The sequence below is a fragment of the Sorex fumeus genome, unplaced genomic scaffold (assembly GCF_029834395.1).
Source record: "Sorex fumeus unplaced genomic scaffold, SorFum_2.1 ptg000122l, whole genome shotgun sequence".
NCBI lineage: Eukaryota > Metazoa > Chordata > Mammalia > Eulipotyphla > Soricidae > Sorex > Sorex fumeus.
In genome coordinates, this window is record NW_026606179.1 from 5,500,257 (window position 1) to 5,522,326 (window position 22,070).

At 42.4% G+C, this 22,070-nt stretch overlaps 1 protein-coding gene across 3 annotated transcripts in view; it reads right to left on the reverse strand.

The window, feature by feature from the left end:
• Positions 1-988: 988 nt before the first annotated feature.
• ULK2 (unc-51 like autophagy activating kinase 2) overlaps positions 989-22,070 on the reverse strand; it is a 124,230-nt gene continuing 103,148 nt past the window's right edge. For 2 of the 3 annotated variants that reach the window (XM_056136875.1, XM_056136874.1), the window contains exons 21-27: positions 16,855-17,004; positions 11,342-11,547; positions 9,743-9,921; positions 8,372-8,490; positions 7,490-7,647; positions 4,238-4,373; positions 2,304-3,339 (exon numbers count right to left, since the gene is read on the reverse strand). In XM_056136875.1, the coding sequence (XP_055992850.1) occupies positions 3,278-3,339; positions 4,238-4,373; positions 7,490-7,647; positions 8,372-8,490; positions 9,743-9,921; positions 11,342-11,547; positions 16,855-17,004 (1,010 nt within the window). In that variant the 3' untranslated portion in view covers positions 2,304-3,277. Of the gene's footprint in view, positions 2,176-2,303; positions 3,340-4,237; positions 4,374-7,489; positions 7,648-8,371; positions 8,491-9,742; positions 9,922-11,341; positions 11,548-16,854; positions 17,005-22,070 lie in introns of those variants that run through there. The other variant, XR_008795380.1, reaches the window with a different exon arrangement.

Here is a 22,070-nt window from a genome sequence, read left to right on the forward strand (position 1 = left end):
ACCTGGGTTCAATCTCTGGCACCCCATATGGTACCCCAGGCACTGTCAGAACTAATTCCTAAGAGCAGAGTCATGAATAACTCCTGGGTTGGCCAAAAATAAAACAAAACAAACAAACAAAAAAAGAATTATGACAAAGGAGAGGTTTGAGTAGGTCCTACAGCTTCTATAGCAATAGATTTGAGGGTTCAGCACCCAAAAGTAACTGCCTTCAAGACCATTTCAAAACAGGTACTAAGATGTACTTTGAGTGGAAGGATGACATCAAGGACTCTAACAGTAAATACTCCAGTAGAGACCAGTGGACAGCTTCAAGAGCTGGGATGCACGCTTTACATACAAGAGGTCCAGGTCTGAAGCCCCCAGACACCGCCAGGAGCAACCCCTCAAGAGTTGCCCCTGAGGACCACCAGGTACAGGTATGGCCCATATATAAAAAACCAAAAACAAGTGTTAGTAAAATGTGAATAGGGAATCTTCACAGAGGAATATAACCTTGCTTTATTTCAGAACTAGAAATCTGTTAATTATTGAAGAGAAGGATTTTAACACTGCTTACAGAAACTGCCAATTAGAAGTCCCTCAAGGCCTATGCACTTCTATAACCTCAGAACCTTTTTTAAGTATTTGAGTCAATCGCTTCATGAACACTATGTTGCGTTCTACCTCCTTCTTAATGCCTTGTGGAGGTCCTAAGATAACTCAGCACTAATCATAATCCCTACTCCTGGTTCCTCTCTTTACCTCCAGGAAGGGGAAAACCAAGGCTACTCTGGTATTCCTTGAGAGAAGGAGCAAGTTAATACAGGAACTATCAAGTCCAGGTCAGCAATTGGCAAATTCACCTATCACTCTTCTACTAACAGTTATAAGGTCAATGATGGGGTAGATTATGGCTTGAATAGAGGTGTCAACCCAAGAACTTTCAAACCAAGTGGAACAGTCCATTTCCATTTTACAAAACAAACAATATGAAATTAAAAAATACTCACAGAAACATAAAGCATTTGTTTATTATTGCTATAATCAAGGCAAAAACTTCTTAAAACAATTGGCCTTGATAATGGAAGTATAATCAGAATTCATGAATTTACAGTTTGTCATTCTCTGCTGTCAGACCTGTTTCACACACACCATCCACCACAGACCTTGCTTATGACAGAGAAAGGAGAATGGGTGTAGGAGTCGCAACGTATGGTATGGTTATAACCACGTGCCTGGTCACCTGATTTCAGGCCAATCACACTCCCACTGTGAGCAACCTGCCTCATCCTGTCTAGAGGTGAGAGGGTAGGGAGGGAAGCGTAGGGTAGGAGGGCACCCAGAAACTCATTCCTGCAGTGAACTGAGATAAAATGGGAGATACAGAGAACTCAAATGAAACTGCCCTGTGAACGCAGGGAAAAAATTATAAAAAACAGACGTCACTAATAACAGTGCTTATAAACCTTGCCTAGAAAGGGTAGGAATCAACACCACAATCTATATTCCTGGCAGCCTGCATGACAGTCACCAAGAATCAAAATCCCTGGGCTAGGACAAAGGGTGCTAACGGCCACGCCTCCAAACTCAACTGAGGAAGGACCTGGCCATCCTGGTCATCTAGCATGGACCTAGCTGCACCCTAAAAACACTGTGTCAGTTTCATTTTTATCTTAATATACAGCTGTACAGGCAATAATAAAAAAGCTATTATTACACAATGATTTGGTGAGTTTTACCTAGTTTCAAGAATAATGCATGCAGTTACAAATGAGAGGTAGAAACACTGTATTAAAGACCTAAAAATACAAACATCATATAAATAAATGCTCAAATTAACTGCTGGAATTTCATACAGATAAATAAGGTAAAAATTACATAATATTATTAAAGTAAAGCAAAACTTTTTGTTCGTGTTTATAAGTACACTAAAATTAGATCAATGTTAACAAGTTTTGTGTAATTTGTCAGAGTTCAGATTTTAGTATCCAAAAGGATTAAAATTAAAAAAATTAAAACTGGAGAATGGTTTATTCAAGTATTCAAGCAGGTAAGTAAAAGAAATCAAATAGTATACCAGTGAAGAAACTATTTCTGGAGGGACGACAACTGCCCACATTCTCCATGACCAGCTATTTGGTGAACCGCCGGGACTGAGGAAACACACCACAGGCTGAGAGGGCTGCCCATGTCCTAAGAGGAAACAAACTTCATTTTCACTTTCATGTAGAAACTTTACATCACGAACAAGCCTTTATCACCAACTTTGTTTTGGCTCTAATAAAATTCTTGAGAGTATCTCCTGATCGGTATTTTTCCCCCTAATACTGCCCAAATAAACCTAATCTTTAATAAACCTAGAGGTCACAGGCATCAATGCACGTTCTGCATGCACAATAAAAAAATGCAACCAAACGCAAACAAGCAACTCAAAATACCACTGAGAAAATATGTAGGTATATATGAATAGGTTAAAAAAAATACAAAGATTCACATAAACACAAATTTTACCATTTAAAAGTCCACTAGAGATTACATGTGAATTTTGGAAAGAATATATGTATATAATCAAGTAAAATATTTGAAACAAGTCCATTGTGCCTCAGTTAGTTTTAAGTCGCAAAATCCAATACATTTTTTTTAATAAATTAGTGCAACATGAAAGATTCTGGAAGATTAACATGTGTTCATATCTGATCAAATTGAAGACTTTCACAATTTCTTTCAAGAGTGGCCTTTCACTTCGTAAGCTATTTCTTCCTGAGCTGCTTAAGGATGTATGCTCAGAGTGAAGACAAACTTACCCCAAATGTTAATTTGCCTGGATGAGACATACATTTTTTTTGTTGCTGTTGTTCTTTTTTGTCTTGTTTTCTGAGACATAGATTTTTGTTTTTCCTAACCTTCAACAAACAACGTGGAATTTCACATATTGCTCTGGTGATCTGAATGCGGAGTCACTTAATATGCTTCACTCTAACTGTCCTTATGACGACTGCACTGATAGTTCTAGTTCTAAGATACATATAGATATACCAAGTTCAAGCTGGAAGTCAAATGGAAAACTCTTGTTTTGGCTTCTACAAAGAGAAAAGGGAAGGGTAACTTCTCCAGTAAGGCAGATTCCCTACAAGTGTGTAGCTCAGGATTGTTTTTCCTTTCTGAAATCACAGCTTGTTCTTTGGTAGTCACCAGTTAAGAAGCTGCCATTTCTGACGACAGGGTGATGACCTCTATTGCCAGCCAAATCATCTCTCACTGCACCAGTGGTCCTTAGGACACCACCTGCTGTTGCTCACATAGCTGAGGAAGTGCTGTAGCAGAGGGCTGACAATCTTCTTTCAATACTAGATTTATCTAGAAATAAAATAACAAATTAATTTAATAAAACATTTTCAAAACCAATACGACATGACAAATATCAGTAACTTTAACTGCATCCTCTTTGTTTTACCTTTGAGTCAAAGTTAAAAACTCAACACTTTTTCTTCTTCTTACCTGTTTAGCAGAGTTTTTAGTTTTGCGCTGCACAGTGGTAATATTTAGATTAGCATGTTAAGTGAAAAACATAGTTTGAAGGTCTGGAAGATGTTCTGAGGTCGCAGTTCTTGGCTCCAGATGGTCCCCCAAGCACTGTGCCTGGTGTGCACCCTACCTCCCCTACCTCCACAAATATATATATGGTTTCAACAGCTAGCATGCTCATTAAATAATTTTACAACCACCATCCCCTTTTGGCTCTTCAGAATGTGGTAAAACTATAAGCACCCTAAGGGGGCCACCAACTCCCCCAAAAAATCGATGTTACTGTGTCTGATTAGTAATATTATCATCTTGATATTCTATCTCCACTCTTTACAACTATTATTATCAAAAATCTGTAGGGAAGGCACTGTTTCCCCATATTTTTTGGGGTGGAGTGGGGTGGGGTGGGGCACTGGGCCACACATGGTGGTGCTCAGGGATTGCTCCTGGCTCAGAACTCGGAGATCACTCCTGGCGGGGCTTGGACGACCACATGGGGTGCTGGGAACTGAACCCAGGCCAGCAGTGTGCAAGGCAAGCACCCTACCCACTGTACTATGGCTCTGGCCTCATCCTCCACATTCCAGGAGAAGAAACTGGGATTAGAGAAAAGTGATTAACCCAAGGTTGGAAAAGTCAAGATTCAAACCCAGGAAGTATGATTCTAAACTCCAGACCCCTCTTAATATACCTGTAGGAGACAAAGTGCCCTATTTTCAAATCAACTTACATTTATGCACATTTTCAATATCTGCAGGGTCCTGAAGGATCTTGGTCAGGCCTTCCAACAGAAGGGCTGCCCTGCGGTAGCGGTGAACAGTATCTTCCGTGTGCTGAAACATCTCATCCAGGGCTGCAGACTGAACCTGGGGAGTTGAAAAAACAGAAGGTTTTCAACTTTTCCAAGAAGAGAAAAATTCATACAGCTTTAAATGTATCTACCTAAAAAGTTAACAAATTTTGATGAAATAAAGCAACCTATGTAACTGTAAAAATAAAACTTAAAGATACATTCAGATGAACAGTATTAAGGAGTTTCATAATAAACGTACTGTTCAAAATAGCCTTCTTATATATAGATTTAATTCAAAAACTGTATTTTTGTAAACTGAATCTTTGATGGCTTCAATGAAAAGCTTAAACATATACTTTCACATTAAAGTCATCTGGTATTTCATTAAAGTGGATAATTAAACAACAAACTAACCACATTATCTTAAAATAACTCATCAGCTTTTTTCCTAACTGGAGAATTTTTAGATGTAATCACTGACTCATGCAGATACTGACTGGGCATCTCCTGGTGCCAGGCACTGAGCAATCTACAGAGAAAAAACTCACAGTCTAGAGGGAGACAAAAGCCTTGAAACACGCTACTCTAACTCTGAGAGGTGTGCATTATTGGTGAAGCCTTAGATGGTAAGGAGTGCTGATAAGATACATTCAACCCACTGCAGAAGGAAGAGAAATTCAGGAAAAGTCTCCAGGAGTTGACAGTTTTGACAGTGTTAAAGAAGTGAGACCAAGGCCATGGGCAATGGGAACAGTGGGAGCTTTCTAAAAGGAGGTATGGAAATATTATCATAGACTTCCTAAGGAGAAGTCTGCCCAACTGATTGAATCATTAAATGCCAGTACTTTCATTAACTCAATATCCTAATTTGTTAATATGCTATTTTTTTAAAAATACAAATTAAAACTGTTTATAATGTGATAATTATAAGATACAGATGATAAGTCTTGAAAAGGAACAAAACTAAATTTAAGTGTTGGTTTACTGGTGTTACTTTATTTACTACCTTTAGTAGTGTTGACAGTTTAGGAAAAAAAGGGGAACTTATTCATGTTATATAGCTTTATCAGGAAAAAGGAGCGTCACGTGAGCCTTTTCTTTTTCGTTTGCTGCCTAGGATTAAATAATTTTTGTCAGGACATTTTTCCTGACAAGAATTATTTTTAAAATATCATTTATTTTTTGGCTGTATACGAGGTAAAGCACTTGACTTGCACGAGGGCTATCCTAGTTTGGATCACCAGCACATTTTGTCTGCTGGGCAAAGGGCTCTCTGGGCTCACTTCTGAGCACTGGAGCCAGGCTCAGCCCTGAGCACTGACAGGGGTGGCTCAGAGCACCTCCTCTTCCCCATATACATATATGTGTGTATGTGAGGGCCTAGGTTTGACACCTGGCACCACAAAAAATATATGTAACATTTTAATTCAGTAGAGTGAGATATCATACCTACTATTCATGTTGATAGTTTAGAGCAAATAAATGTATGTCACTCTTGCTAACAGTTTATCTTTCAAAACTGTCTTTATTATAAAATCTTTCAAAGGCAAGAAAATTAACCCAAATGGACAAATTTTAGGGGTAAGAGGTCCATTACGATAATGTGTTAAAAATAGTAAATTGATCAATAGTTAATTTTCTCCCACTAGCTATTTATTTAATAATCTTTTAGCTTCATCTAGACTTCAGTGCAATTTCTTTCCCAGGAAACAGAAACTAGTATTTCCAAAGTATAACAAGTTAACTGAAAAAGAAGATTTGGCTTTGATCTATACTCAAGTGGAATCTGAGCACACTAGCTATTTTAGTATAGCAGTATTTTTTCCTAGTGTTTTTATCAAGCCAAAATTTCTTAAATGATAGAAAATATAGAAACAAATCACAAACAATATTCAGATATGTAAAATATATAAAATGTTTTTTATATATGCAAAATATGCATCTACTGTTAATTCTTTCAATGTTTCTTTGATAACTGAAAGTTAATCATAGAACTTGGAACTTGAAATTAGTATGTCATTAACTCTTTTATAATGGGATGAATAACAAGGACTGGGCAGGTAGTCAAAGCGCTGGACAACGCTCTTAAAGGCATTTTAAAGCACAGCATCATTCCCTAAGCCTCATATAGTATTGTACGGAAACAAACCAAAAACACCAAAATCTACATCAGTATCTCCCAAAGTGGGCGATATCACTCCCACTCCAGGACTTCTGGACAATCCAGAGTGTCCCGGACAGATCTGTGGGGCAGACTGTTTTAGCAGTCTGAGGTGCTAGTGGGGGACAGTTTCTTTTTGTCCTCTTAAGGCAGATTTTGGGAGGGGAAGGGGGAAGCGACTGCTAGCTTTTTTTGTTTGTTTGTTTTTGTTTTTCCGAGAAGGGACACTGTCTGTCCTCCCATTGTTCATCGATTTGTTTGAGTGGGCCCGGTAACGTCTCCATTTTGAGACTTGTTGTTACTGTGTTTGGTATATTGAATACGTCATGGGTAGCTTGCCAGGCTCTGCCGTGAGGGCGAGATACTCTCAGTAGCTTGCCGGGCTCTCTGAGAGGGGCGGAGGAATTGAACCCGGCTCCGCTGGGCTGGCTGCATGCAAAGCAAACTCTATACCGCTATGCTATCGCTCCAACAAGTAAAAGTAAAGTAAGTAAAGGCCCTCCCGTTGATCGTCGATTTGCTCGAGCGGGCCCAGTAACATCTCCATTGGAGACTTTGTTGTTACTGTGTCTGGCATATCGAATACTCTCGGTAGCTTGCCGGGCTCTCCGAGAGGGGCGGAGGAATCGAACTCGGGTCGGCCATGTTGGCCGCATGTAAGGCGAACGCCCTACCCGCTGTGCTATCGCTCCAGCCAAGAGGGAACAGAAACCAAGTAAGTCTGGGAACCTCTGGCTAGATCATGAGAAGTGAGGAGATAGCTCAGGGGAACGCACATCTGTTGCCTCCTAAGCCCTGACCACACAGTCACAACCACTTGCAGGAGTGGCCCTGGGGACCCTGAGTACTGCCTGGGTCACTCTGCTGGTTCCGAGCACCACCTAGCTGACAGGCCCTACTGGGAGTGAGTCCTGCATTTCAGCACCACTAGGGCTCTCTAAAAAATAAAAGTTGACAAGTTAATTTTCATTCTAACAGATACTCTTAAAGATCACTGGCACCAAGCAGCATTAAACCTTAAGACTCACCATTTCTACAGCACAATTGTAGATGAGCTTTTCTGCAGTTACACTGTTGATTTCATCAATAAACCTCTGCTTATCAGAGAAGAAGCGATTCAGCTTTTCTGTAAGTTTCTTGCACATGGTGATGCAGAATTTATATCTTTCATTCAAATTTTTGACAACTAAAAAAGTTGAGATATAAATTAATTTTAATTTTTCTCTTAAAATAAAGTCACAATTATATTCACCTTTCCTGCTTATTAAAGAGAATGATGAATGAACTAGAGGGAACGCTAAATGGGTTAAACATGACCAGCATATACAGGGATCAGGGCTTGATCCCTGTGACCACACAGCTCCCCCAAACACCACCAGGGATAGCCCTGTAGCATCAAAATAGGAGTAGCCCCCTAACACCACTGGGTGTTGCCCAAAAAGCAAATTGAGAGAGAGACAGAAAGAGAGAATAAGCACCACAAATCACTTAAACGGAGGAAGAAAGCCTGCAGCATCTTTTTTTGAGTACTCAGGGATATGAAGTGACAGTGACTGGAGAGGCGGTACAGGGGGAGGGTGCCTGCCGTGCACAAAGCCAGACAGGTTCCGCCCCTGTCACACATTATTATCCCACAAGCTCTGCCAGGAGAATTTCCAGAGCACAGAGACACCTGCACTACCAGGTGTGGTCTCCCCATAAAAATAAAACAGAGAAAGAAACAAATATTTAATAGTATTGTATGCTTGAAACCCAACTATAAGTTGAGCTATAACTCAACTGTAAATTATGGTACATTAATTTTTTCAAAAAATATTTGATTCCTCATAAAAAATTTTACTTTTCAGTGTACTGGGAAAGAGACAGCTTTAGCAGCCCCGCAGTCACCTGCTGTCCTGATTCACCCATACCTTGTTTCACAGCCGTGGATGGGCTCAGTTTACCGGACTTGATCTGGGCTTTGGCGAGATGCAGAGATGCTGCCAGCAGCTGTGCCGCTTTCATGTACAACACCAGCTGCTCCACGCGACTGTACCCAGAAAAGAGCAAGCAGAATGATCTTGTGACCCAACATGCCGGAATTTCTACATGTCAGCTTACCACTGAATTAGGCTTTTAAGGGCGCATAGAGTACAGTGAGTAAAAGCCACTGTAAACCCAGGCTCAATCCCCAGCATCCCATATTCTCCCCTGAGGCGGCCAGGAGTGGTCCTGAGCACAGAACCAGGAGTAAGCACTGAGCACTGCTGGGTGCAACAACAACAAAAAAGAGGAGGTGAGGATGGAGGGAAAGAAGGAAAGAAGGAAGTTGCCTTTTAAGTGTTATTATTCTCTGTGATATTCTTTAATGCACGACTATTTCCAACGGATAAAGTTCATCAAGAAAAGAGCATAATTAGTTTTTCTGGTGAGGGCTTTCCAAGCAGAGTTCAGGAGACTTGGAGCTCAGTCCCAGTGATACTCGGCCTTGCTGTGAAGGTCACCCTGGTGGTATGTGGGTGTCTCAAGGGCTATCCCAAGTGGCGCTGAGGATGAAACGTGGGCCTTATGCATGCCAGGGTACTCTCCATCCCTCTGAACCTCCCCACAGCCCAGATGCAGATGAATATGACCCAACGATGCAGTGCAAGTCTTACCTGGGGCTCCATCCCCAGCACTAGGAAGAAAAGAAAGGTGGCATGGGGGGGGCGGTATATGGTGTGTAGGGAGACAGCTCAAAGGGCTGGACTCCCTTAAAATTTTATCATGAGGACCTGAGTGATAGTACTGTCACTGTCTTCCCGTTGTTCATCGATTTTCTCGAGTGGGCCCAGTAACGTCTCCACGGTGAGACTTGTTACTGTGTTTTGGCATATCGAATACGTCACGGGGAGCTTGCCAGGCTCTGCCGTGTGGGCGAGATGCTCTCGGTAGCTTGCCGGGCTCTCCGAGAGGGGGGGAGGAACCGAACTCGGGTCGGCCATGTTGGCCGCGTGCAAGGCAAACGCCCTACCGCTGTGCTATCGCTCCAGCCCACAGTGGGTACATTTGCCTTGCACAAGGCTGACTTGGGTTCGATCCCTGGCATCCCATACGATCCCCCCAAGTACTGCCAGGAGTAATTCCTGAGTATAGAGCCTGGAGTAACCCCTTAGTATAGGCGGGTATGACCCAAAAAGGCAAAAAAAAAAAATTTTTTTTATCATGAAATAAGATCTTCAGTGATGGCAAGGTTTCACCTCAGACACAAGTTTACGGGAAGCATGAAGAACCTGGAGCTGAATGAGAACGAAGGCACCTACCCCCAGTCTTTGCTCAGCTGGCTGATTTGGTCCACGACCACACTCTCCTGAATCTGGTACAGGGAGACTGCGGACGCACACAACTCCGGGTTCCCGCCCCGCACGGCTGTCAGGTCCAGCACGCACTCGGTGAAGGTCAGCATCACGTTCAGGTGGCGCAAAGTGTCCGTATGCTCCCGCTGCAGCAAGGACAGAGGGGCTCAGAGACCTCTGGGGTCGGCACAGCTGCACGCACATTTCTGTATAAGAACTGTGGGCTTTTGTTTTTTGTTTATGGTCTTGGTTTCTATGGTTTTTATGATCTATGGTTACTGTCATGGTCATAAGTTTTATAAAAACTAACAGTGTTCTATTCTTGGAAATATCAGAATGATTCAAAGAAGACCAAGGTCTTTAAATTCTGGAGAAGTAGTGAAAAAATAAACACAAACGAAATCAAATGTAGACGTGTTAGGTACAGACATGCAAATACACATAGAATTAAGCCTCAAAAGATCATTGTTCTTATACAAGAAAACTAAAATTCTGAATGATTAAATCAATATATTTGTGGTGTAATGGAGACAAAATAGATATCAAGATATTCTGCACACAAAACGACACTTCTTGGGGGTTAGTGAATTCTACTTAAATTCTGAAGAGTTTTCAGCTAACAGTATCTCCTCACACTAAAGCTCTGAATTTCTCTTTCTGAGAAAAGGGAGTATAGGTGGGTACAATAGCATGTACTAAACATGAACACCATGAACCAGAGAGCGAGGCAGGGCTTAAGATGCCTGAACAGAAGCAGATTAGACTCAACCATCAGCACTGCATGTGGACCCCAGCACCACCCCAGGGATGAGCCCTGAGTTTAGGGACAAGAATAAGCCCTGAGCACAGCCAGATCTGTGCTCCCACTTTAAATAAATAAATAAATAAATATCATTCTATAATTAGTATTGTTTTGAGAATTGTTTTTGGCTATTAATATATTTTTGAAATTTCAAGTAAAATAAAACTTCTCTCTTTCTTTGTGGGTAAGAAAAGGGGGCCAGGGAAATGGCACAAAGGGCTGAGCACCTATTTTGCATGCTGGAGTCCCAAGACCGAGCCCCCGCACCACATGATCCCCCAAGCACCACTAGGTGTAACCCCCACACTCTAAGCTGGGAAAAGTCCCCAAGCACCCCTTGGGCATTGCCAAATATGGCCCCCAATGCCTGCCTCCTGCCCCCACCCCATAGGATGACAGTCAGAGAACCAGGAGATAGTAGAGCAGTTTGGGTACAGCCTATCATGTGTCTAAGCCAGCCACCCTGATGGCCCTCGATTGCCACTGGGTGGCCATGGACCCTCCTCCCCCAATCATCACTGGGGTGACCCTGGTGATCCCTGGCTCTTTTCTCAAGACCACTTCCCTTACACCCCACTTTACTGATATTCAACATTTATACATATAAGTGCTTGTCAATGTATTTTCCTAAATAAAAAGATGTAGAAACTTTAAAAAAAATGGAAAGAAAAACTCCAGTATTTTGTTTTTGTTTTTTTTCATCAGCACAAGAACCCCGATTGGCAGCAACATTACATTAACACATCGTAAGATCTCTTCTCTACCTCCATGAGTGTCTCCTCTGGCAGTTCAGGGGCTTCAAAGGTGATGAGCCCCTCAAGGCTGGGGGGGGAAGCACCATAAGGCATGTATCTTAGACCAGGAGCTGCCTCTGCTCCAGGAGAAGACCCCAAGCATGGTGCAGGTGGGGAGCCCACACACACACGGCCACTGGCAGAGCACAGGGAGCCTCCAGAACCACAGGAGCCCACTGCAGAGGAAGAGAGCAAGGGACAGGGTCTTAGTGAGTCCAGCCAGGGGGTTCTGCATCCACTCCTACTACTGCCAGGAGAAAGGAAACAATTTCCACCTCTATCTTACTTGTTTATATTCTGTCATTTCATGGCTAGAATATTCAAAGACTACCATAGCAAGATTTTGGGCATTCTGTTTTCAACAAATACATCACACATATGTCCCCTTTTTACATTACAATCTTCATTATTATGAAACTCAATGAATGAAGAGTAGCTCACTAAGTCAACATAACACTCATTTTTTAAAAAATTTTTATTAGTGAGACATCATGAGGTACATTTGTAGACTTACAAATTTTTGTGCTTGGGTTTCAATTATACAATGATCAAATACCCATCCCTCCACCAGTGCCCATTTCCCACCACCACGGATCCCAGTATCCCTCCCCCCTCCATCCCCCCCCCCCCCCCCCCGCCTCTGTGGCAGGGCCTTCCCTTTTGTTCTCTCTCTCTCTTATTGGGTGTTGTGGTTTGCAAAAGAGGCAATGGGTGACAGTCATGTTTGGTCTATAGTCTACTTTCAGCATGCTTTTCCCATCCTGGGAGGATCCTCCCAACACCCTTTATTTGGTGCTCCCTTCTCTATCTGAGCTCCCTTTTCCCCTCGCATGTGTGGTTGGCCTCCAAGCCATGGAGTAAAATTCCTGGTACTAATCTCGGCCATTCTTGGGCTAACACTCATTTTGAAACACACAATTTCTGTTTTTATTATCTATTAGGTATTTACATTACAATAAAATCCAAGAAAATTTTCCTTCATATGATTTTTTTGGGCTAAATGTTCCAAAATTTCATTACGAATTATAATGGAATTACTGTACAGATCAAGTATTATAACATTTTACAGTGTCTGAAGTTCTACTTTCTAAAGTAGTCATAACCATGCTGACTCCATTTTACTACATTCTAGAGCAGTCATGAGTAAGCACACAGATTCAATTGAACTTCAAAAATAATAGATACTAGAGTTGAGTAAGACTTAGGCTCAATGTAAAGTACAAGTATGCAGTCGTAGATTCAATTCTCCAAGACAGCATCCCAAAACAGACTAGAGATACTAGGCACTGTTTATACATTTAATGATAGGTTTGCTACTTTCTCAATACGATATTTTCTTTTCTACTTTCTTTTTGAAAATCTACTTATATCACTTACCCATGACACCTTTATCAATAACCTACTTAGCATAAGAGAACTTAAAGGACACAAGGTACAAAATACAAAATGTCAAACAATACCTCATTTTAAGTTCACTATGAATACTGTCTTAATATTTTGGTTAACCTACTCAATAGTGCATAGATGATATGATCTATAAGGCAGTTTGCTGGGAGAAAGAAAACATTTTCCACTTCTATCTTAATTATTTATATTTTGTCATATCATAGCTAGAATATTCAAAGATTATCATAGCTAGTTTTTGAGTATTCTGTTTTCAACAAATACACCACACGTTTCCTTTTTATAATACAATCTTCATTATTGTAGAACTTAATAAGTGAAAATATGAGAACTCCAAAATATTTTTTAAAAAAAGTAAAATAAGGTTTCTAAAAAGCCAAAGACAACTAGCACTCATTTCTAAAATATTTATTGGATGTATCAAAATAAGCCCCCAGGGGGTACAGTGCCTGCAGGGTGAGTGCATCAGCAGCCTGATCCTGCCTTCAGGCTTCCTTATACCCCCAAATTGCTGCTGTGCCTTTGGCCGGACCCCAACAACTTGAGGCCAAGTTTACCAAGAAATTAAATGGCCAAATGTTACACCCATAAACCACCTCCGGCTCAGCTATACAAGCTCTTATATTGGCCTTATTTCAGAGGCCCATAGATAAATCTTGAAAGAGATCAAAAGCCTAAATTAATCTTGGACCCTCACATGGCTAAACAGACTGGGGTAAATCAGAGTGGGAGAGGAGGGGCTGGCCTGGGACCTGCCCAAGCAGAGCCCCCGGCAGCGGCTTGCTTCCACAATCCAAAATCACCGTCATACATTTGGCCTGACCCCACCACCTCAGGATGGACCGCACCAAGATATAATCTGCTGAAAATTTGGGTATGCAGGTTTTGTGACTGAAATATCCAGGCTTCTCGGAGTTGGGATGGGCTATTTCCACCGACTTCCCAATACTCCTGGAAGCAATGGCAGTCACTGTCATGAACCAACTCCTGTGCCACCATGTAAGCTCTACTACCAGCTTTGCTTCAGAGACCAACAAATAAATCTCAAAAGAGATCAAAGGTCACAGTTCATCTCAGACCTGCACACTGCTGAACAGACTGGGGCAAATGGGAGGGGGGTGGATTGGCCTGGGGCCTGTCCAAGCAGAGCCCCAGCAGCCGCTTGCTTCCACAATCCAAAATTGCCACCATGCCCCTGGCATGACTCCATCTCAGGACCGATCTCACCCAGACATAATCTGCTGAAAATTTGGGTATGAGGGTTTTGCGACTGAAATCTCCAGGCTTTCTTGGGGTCGGGATGGGCTACCTTCCCCTACCTCCTGTACTTCCGCAACCCTCAGGAGTGACATCCACACTCCAAAGTGGCCATCCAATTAAAAAGCTACCCCAGTCTTACCATCATGATAAAAAAACTGAATGCTCTGAACAAACACCATGACCTGTTAGCACCTGTATTGCGAACCATAATGCACACACACGCCAAAAAAAAAAAAAAAGAGAGAGAGAGAAAGAGCAAGAAGGAAAGTGTCTCCCATAGAAGGAGGCTGGGGGTGGGGTGTTGGGGAATGGTGGTAGGGAAACAGGGGACGTTGGTGGTGGGAGATGTACTCTGGTGGAGGGATGGGTGCTAGATCATTGTATGACTGAAACCCAATTGTGAACAGCTTTGTAATGGTCTCTCACAGATATTAAAATTTCAATTAACAAAAAAGAAATGTTGAGTTCATGCCCAATTCAATCACTTTAATCAATGTCTGAATAAATAGCAGTACCCCTACACTAAAGTAAAAATAAATAAATAAGCCTTCAATGAAAGCTAAGAAGCACCACAAATATGAAGCACTGCTTCCTCATGGAGAAGTCACACTTATGTTATATTGCTTTAATCACTATCATCCCGTTGTTCATTTGTAGGATAACATTGCTTTGCCCTTCTCTCACAAGAAGCTTAGGTTTATCTGGTTACACCCATTAATCTGGTTACACCCACCACAGTGCTCCAGAGGCACTTCCACTTCCATTGTGTTTACATGTAAACAGTCTTCCCTATGCTCTCCTTCCCACCCAGTTAATCAGCTTTCTCCTTAATCAGACTTTGTTAATTTGTAAGGTCAGTTTCCCAGAAATCTATGATTTTATATGTATGAGTGAAATATTGCCTTTCTCCTCTCCTTATGCCTTATGAACAGTTTACTTTAAAGTAATAACCTTTTTGTATAGATACAGGAAGACCGTTAACATTACGCTTTATAACTTAGGATTTGATTGGCTTTGAATATTATTCACTCCCGGGCATCTGCTTTCTCGACTTAAGCCTCAGTTGCCCTTAGTTCCTAACACCCCAAAAGCAGGGTCCCGACGAGGGACTGAATGGACCCAGGGCAAGCAGTGAGCTACCCTGGCATCGAAATGGGCCAGGCCAAAGTGCCATGATTCTTAACTATAAGTTAAGAGTTTGATCATAGACAAATGCTGTCATGATCCAAAAGTAACGACGAGACTAGGATCCTGCTAGGGGTGGGAAAGACTATCTGGCCTGAACACTGTAGTCTGAGATCGAGATGGCCCTAGGAGAGCAATTCTATAAGTTTAAGATATTTCTTACTGTATCCATACAAAATGATTTATATTATATTCTTATATGCTTGTGGACAAGGAGCGGTGAGACACACCCTTGGGATTCCGCTCTAGGGTGGGTCCTCCTGCTGAGAAAGGATCTGTCCTAGGAGCGGCCTTCCCTGATGCTAAGATTTCTACCCCTATTGATTTCTACCCCTACTGATTGTGATATGTGTAATTGTTTCCCCAATTCCTCTTGGGGAGAGATATAATGAGACTGTAGATTGGGCAGGGGGAGCAGAGACAGAAGCAGAGACAGAACAGAGACAGAAGGAGAGAGAGACAAGAGCAGAGACAGAAGCAGAGACAGACAAGAGAGACTGGTGTAGATGGAGAGAGGAATGAAATAAACTGCTACTAATACCAACCAGCCTGGCCCTCATTTCCTTCCTCCGCCTGACCATCGCCATCGACCTCTCTGGGGTGGGAGAAGGGTGAGACTACCGAACGCGGGCGGCAGGAGAGATAGAGCCATCGCCACTGTGAGTGCCGTGCCCCCCTTACTTGTGTGAGTTTACATTCACTGATTCGCTTGAGCGGGCCCAGTAACATCTCCATTCATCCCTGTCACGTGCTTGTGTAGCCCGATGACATATTGGGGGTTCCTTCAAGATCAGAGGAATGAGGACCATTCATTGTTACTGTTTTTGACATATCAAGTACGCCACGGTTAGCTTGTCAGGCTCTGCTGTGCGGCCGGATACTCTCGGTAGCTTGCCGGGCTCTCCAAGAGGGATGGAAGCTTTTGGGGCAGCCTCTAATCACCTTTACAGGTGTTCCTAATCAGGCATATAGGCAGGTATGATACTCTCAGTAGCCTGCCGGGTTCTCTGAGAGTGAGAACTAGAGAATAAGAGGTCATGTGGCTGTGGCTTCCGGGAGCTTGGTTTTAGAGTCTCTGGATCCTGGCTGTTGATGGGGTTACATGGCAATTGGTGGGTGTAACTGTCTAGCTACTGGAAGGTGGGGGAGCTGGGTGGAGGAGGCCCAGTCCCGAACTGAGCAGGCTTGGAGATCTCAGCCCTGGGTCCCGCACACCTGGGTTCCTCTCCTGGTTCCTCGTCCAAGCGTGTGGAGAGTGGTCTCAGCATGGCTTTGGCTTTTTGATATTTTGATATTGTTGATATTCTGCTTTAATATCATATACATTTCTAAAGTTTAAAAAAATATTCAGGATCTGCTACAGGGGCAGTCTTGAAGGGTGGTTGGGAAAACTGGAAATAATGGTGGCGGGAAAGTGCAATGGTGGAGGGATTGGTGTTGGTATACTGAACGCAACAAATTCAGTATTCTAACACCAATAACAATGTTCATCATGATGATGAATAATTTTATAAAAATGAAAGAAAAGAAAAAACTGAAGCCCAAACAGATTAAAAGACTTGTCTACCAGTCATCATCAAAAGGCTACATTGCAAATACTTGCTAAAGACTGTAGTAAGATAAACACTCCTCACCTGAGGTTGTTCTTGTTCGAAGGACCATATGAGCACAAGCTGGGCCCGTGGCACAGTGTGGAGGAGATCCGACAGTGAACAAAACCGCCCGGGAACTCGCTCCAGCTCCTACAGGAGGTGCCAGCACAACACCACAGACTCCTGCAGGGGCTACAATAAATTGTTACATTACTTTAATATTGATTACATCTTGGCCTGATATTATAGAGTTACTAGGTAGGCGGGGCTCCCAAGCAACGCTTAGGAGATCTGGGGGCCCCATTAGCAATTTCCTTTTTCCCTGTAATACATGATCCAGTTTCAATCACATATGTTCTAACACCCATCCCTCCATCAGTGTACATTTTCCACCACCAGTTCCCCCGCCCCCCACACACACCTCACTCACTCACTCTTTCTTTCCTTTTGGGCCTTATGATTCGCAATATAGATACTGAGAAGTTATCATGTTCATTCCTTTACCTACTTTCAGCACAGTTCTTAAGCAGAGTGATCATTTCCAACTATCTTTGTCACGGTGGTCCCTTCTCTATCCCAACTGTCTTTTCCCCAAGCATTTGAAGCAGGTTTCCAAACATGGAACAATCCTTATTTCTATTGTCCTTGGCTATTAAGCTCCTATTATGTTTTTTATATCCCACAAATGAGTGCAATCATATTATGTATGTCCCTCTCCTAACTCATTTCACTCAGCATGATACCTCCATATCCATCCATTTCTAAGCAAATTTCATGACTTCATTTTTTCCTAACAGTTGCATAGTATTCCATTGTGTAGCTGTACCATAGTTTCTTTAACCAGGCCTCTGTTCTGGGGCACTCAGATTGTTTCCAGATTCTGACTACAGTGAATAGTGCTGCAATAAATATAGAAGTGCAGATGGCATTTCTGCTGTGTGTTTTTGGGGCCCCTATGGTAAATTCCCAGAAGTCGTATTGCTGGGTCATATGGAAGTTCAATTTCTAGCTTTATGAGAAAAAATTATTATTATTATTCATATTATTCTCCAAATGATTGGACCAGTCAGCATTCCTACCAACAATGGAGAGTCCCTTTCTCTCCACATCTGTGCCAGCACTGGATGCGCTTGTTGATTAGAGCATTTTTTTCATGTGTCTTTTGGCCATTTGCATTTTTTCTTTGAGGAAGTTTCTGTTCTTTCTTCTCCCCATTTTTGGGGATGTGGTTACATTTTTTTAATTTTCTTTTAAAGTGAAGAAGCTTTTTAGTTTATTTTTAAATTTTTAAAAAAATTTTATAAAGTAGTTCACAATATTTGATTACATTTAATATTCAAACAACAATCCCACCACTATTACAGCTTCCCACCACCATATTTCAGATGTTTCCATTCTGAGCCCCAAACCCTGCCCCAAAGCAGAATTGAAATAATATACATTATGTTATTATTATCACAGACTGAGTTGGCCCTATGCATAAGTATGAATAAAATTAATACTTGTTACGGGCTGGAGAGATAGTGCAGAGGGTAAGACACTTGCCTTGCATGTGGCCGTCCCAGGTTCAGTCCCTGGCACCACAAATGGTCCCCTAACCCTGTCAGGAATGATTGCTGCTGAGCGAGGAGCCAGGAGTAAGCCCTGAGCACCACTGGTTGTGGCCAATGCCCTCCTACCCTTCCCTCCCAAAACACCCAAAACCTGCTCTTGTCCAACAATATGTCAAGATAGTTTATCTGCATTGGCACAAGATGAAGAGAGCCACCTTCTGCCTTATCACTTATCACTTGTGCCCACATAGGGAAAAAACAACAACCTTAGAAGAAAGTCTTCCTAGTTCAGAGCTGAATAGGAAACTCAGCTTGAAAGAATTCTCTCCACTATGCTAGACTTTTACATCATTCCAAATTGCAGAACTGAGTGAGAGCAGAAGGGACATACACCCCTATACAATAACAATAGGTTCACCTTGCCACCAACACCAGCTGGGACGAGGTCTTAGGAGCTCTTCCTTCTCTGAGGTGAAACATCACATACAGGGAGGATGAATTCTCATGAGATATAGACTTAGTCTAGAGGATAGAGTTCTACAGCCTGCTTGTGAGTCTTAGCTCCACCAACTGCTAAATGAATCCATTTCTTCTTTCCACTCTTGATTTCTGCTTTTCCTTTTATTTTTTTTTCCCCCTTCTGGTATCTCGCCTGCACGGTAAAGACTGGCAAGCTACCCATGATGTATTCGATATTCTGAACACAGTAACAAGTCTCACAATGGAGATGTTACTGAGCCTGCTCAAGCAAACTGATGAACAATGGGAGGATAGTTATTATGAAAAACTGCTGAAAATGCTACAAAAAAGTATCCTTAGAGGAAAGAGTGTGAAGATTGTTGTACTTCACCCAGGGGGGCCATTAAGCCCTTCTATAAGAGATCACTAACATGTTTTAAAGGTTGAGCCTTGTGTGCATATAAAAAATTTCCCTCTAAGATTGGTTGCCTCCTACTTCAAACCCCATCAAATGTGCTGCGGTACTCTTGGAGTTGGGTAGGGTGTGTCCTATGACACAAATGCAGCCACATGTCCAGGAATAGGTTCCCTTGTGGGTGAAGCTCAGCCTGAGCATGTGGAGAGTGGCCATGAGCATGGCGTCGGTTGAGTTCTGGAGGTTTAGGCTGCCAGGGCTGGGTTCCTTGGGGCAGGGAGGGTCTCACCTACCCCACTCCAGGGCGCCCCAAGTGAAACAGCGTGGTGCAGGGTCTGGCAGCATGGTTATGGCAAGTGTCATGCTATGCTCTCTTCCGGGAGAAGGACATGCAATCTGAGGCTTCTAAGTTTAATGTAGTCCCATCTGTTTATCTTTGCTTCCACTTCTTGGACAGTGGCGTTCTATCCCTAAAGATACCATTAGCTCCAGTGTCATGGAGGGTTCTGCCTGTTTTCCTCCATATCTCTTGTGGATTCAGGTCTGATATTGAGGTCTTTAATACATTTTGATATGACTTTCATGTCTGGCATTAGAAAGAAGTCTGAGTTCATTTTTTTGCTGCCCAGTTTTCCCAGTACCACTTTTTTTTTTTTTTTTTTTTTTTTTTTGCTTTTTAGGTGATGCACAGGGGTTACTCCTGGCTCATGCACTCAGGAATAACTCCTGGCAGTGCTCGGGGAACCATATGGGATGCTGGGAATTGAACCCGGGTCAGCCGTGTGCAAGGCAAACGCCCTACCTGCTGTGCTATTGCTCCAGGGCGCCCCCCCACCAGTACCACTTCTTGAAGAGGCTTTCCTTGCTCCAATATTTCTTGCTCCTTTATCAAAGACTAGGTAATTATATATATTTGATGGTCAGTATCAGGATACTCAACTCTGTTGCACTGATCTGTGCATCTGTCTTTATTCCAACACCATGTTCTCACCAGCGATTTTTGGCCAATTAGTTCGTCGATTCAGAGTACTGACCTGAGGACACAATGCTATTTGGGCCCTGTAGTTCTAGGGGGTACCTGGGTCACCCTGACAGTGCTGTCAGCCTGCAAGGCCACACAGATGCTAAGGGGCTGCCAGAGCTGCACCACAGTGCTTGAAGACCACATGGTATGAGGAAGAAAAGCCAAACTGCTTCTATTGTACTAACTGCTGTACTACCTTCTGGCCCCCTACTTTTACTCTTGTATTAATTTTTAATCCATTAAGTATTTATCCAAAAAGTATCTCTTAAAATCAGAAAACTTAGGGCCTGGGACATGACTCAAAGGGCTGTGTTCAGAATTAACACGAGGGAACCCACATTTAATCTCTGGCACATGTGTGTCCCCAAAAAGGGGGAAAAATGAGAAAATTCTTTATAGATCACCATTAAAAATATTTTATGGACTAGAAATTTAGCACCTGGGTTAAGGTACCTGCCTTACAAGCAGTCAAGCCCAGCCAGATCCTAGCACTGCACATAGAGTGAGCACTGAGCAGCGCCAGGGGTGGCCTCAAAGAATAAAGAACAAAGCCCCCACATTTAAATTTTATTATTTATACTTTTAGTAACCTCTTCACAGAAACAAACCTTCACATTACTAAAAGACAAAGCAACAGGGACCAAAGAGATAGCTCAACAGACTGAGCATATGCTCTGCATGCCAAGAGGCCTCGGTCAGTCCCCGCCACACGGTGTCCCCAAGTACCTCCCCGCCCCAACCCACATCCCTACCAGGTGGGGGCTGAAAAAAAACAAAACAACAACAACAACAAAAAACAAAAACCAAAAAACCACCCTAAGACAAAAACAAAAACCCAGTATTTTCAAGTCTCTAGAAATAGTGGGCCAAGGATGTAATTCAGCTTTAGAGCATATACTTAACATCTGTAAAAACCTGGGTTCAACAGAGCCTAACATCACAAAAATATATTAAAGTTTCTAGAAACTGTCCTGAGATAATATAGGAAATGGAGCATTTAGTCAAGAATTTCTGCTACATCTCAGAAAGAACTGTCTCTTCAAGCAGCCTAATTATAAAGTTCTAGAGCCTTTACGGCTCCCGCCAGCCTGCTCACTAGTCTAGCAGACTTTCCATGTCAGTAGAGAGAGACCAAGCAGATCAGAAAGTTTTAATTCCACCGAATGTCCAGCTTACAAGGCAGGGGCATTACTTTAAGAGTTCCAGAATAATTGTGCAGATTTCCCTAATGGTTGGAGGAACAGAGAACAGAAAAATCTAAGTTCTTGTCATACTATTTGAAACAGATTATGAAGAAGTTCATATCAAAGGCACAATTAGAAACAATGAATATTTGGGGGACTGGAGCAATAGTACAGAAGGTAGGTCTCTTCCTCTGCAAGACCCAGATTTGATCCCCAGCAGCCTGTATGGTTCCCTGAATCCTGCCAGGAGTGACTCCCGAGTAAAAATAACAAGTGAACTGAGAGACAGCCAAGGAGAGCCCCCATACTCCCCTGGGCACCCTGTGGTGGGAAAGGAAGTGTGGCCTCAACAATGATTTCTGTTAAAGAGCCGCAATTTAATTTGCCCTTTTAATTCAATTTCACAAAAACAAACTGTGAAACAATTTTTTTCACCACCTATTTATTGACAAAAATAATAAAACAATCAGCTGGCAATCAGTAGATGCAAAAAGCTAGGTACAATACCAACTGAGGCAGACAGCTTGAGTTGTGAAAAGAAAGAACCAAGGGAAGTTCTCAAAAACAGCTATGGAAGGGTGACTTTACATATACCCAAGTCTATGTCTTCTTTGTGACTTCAT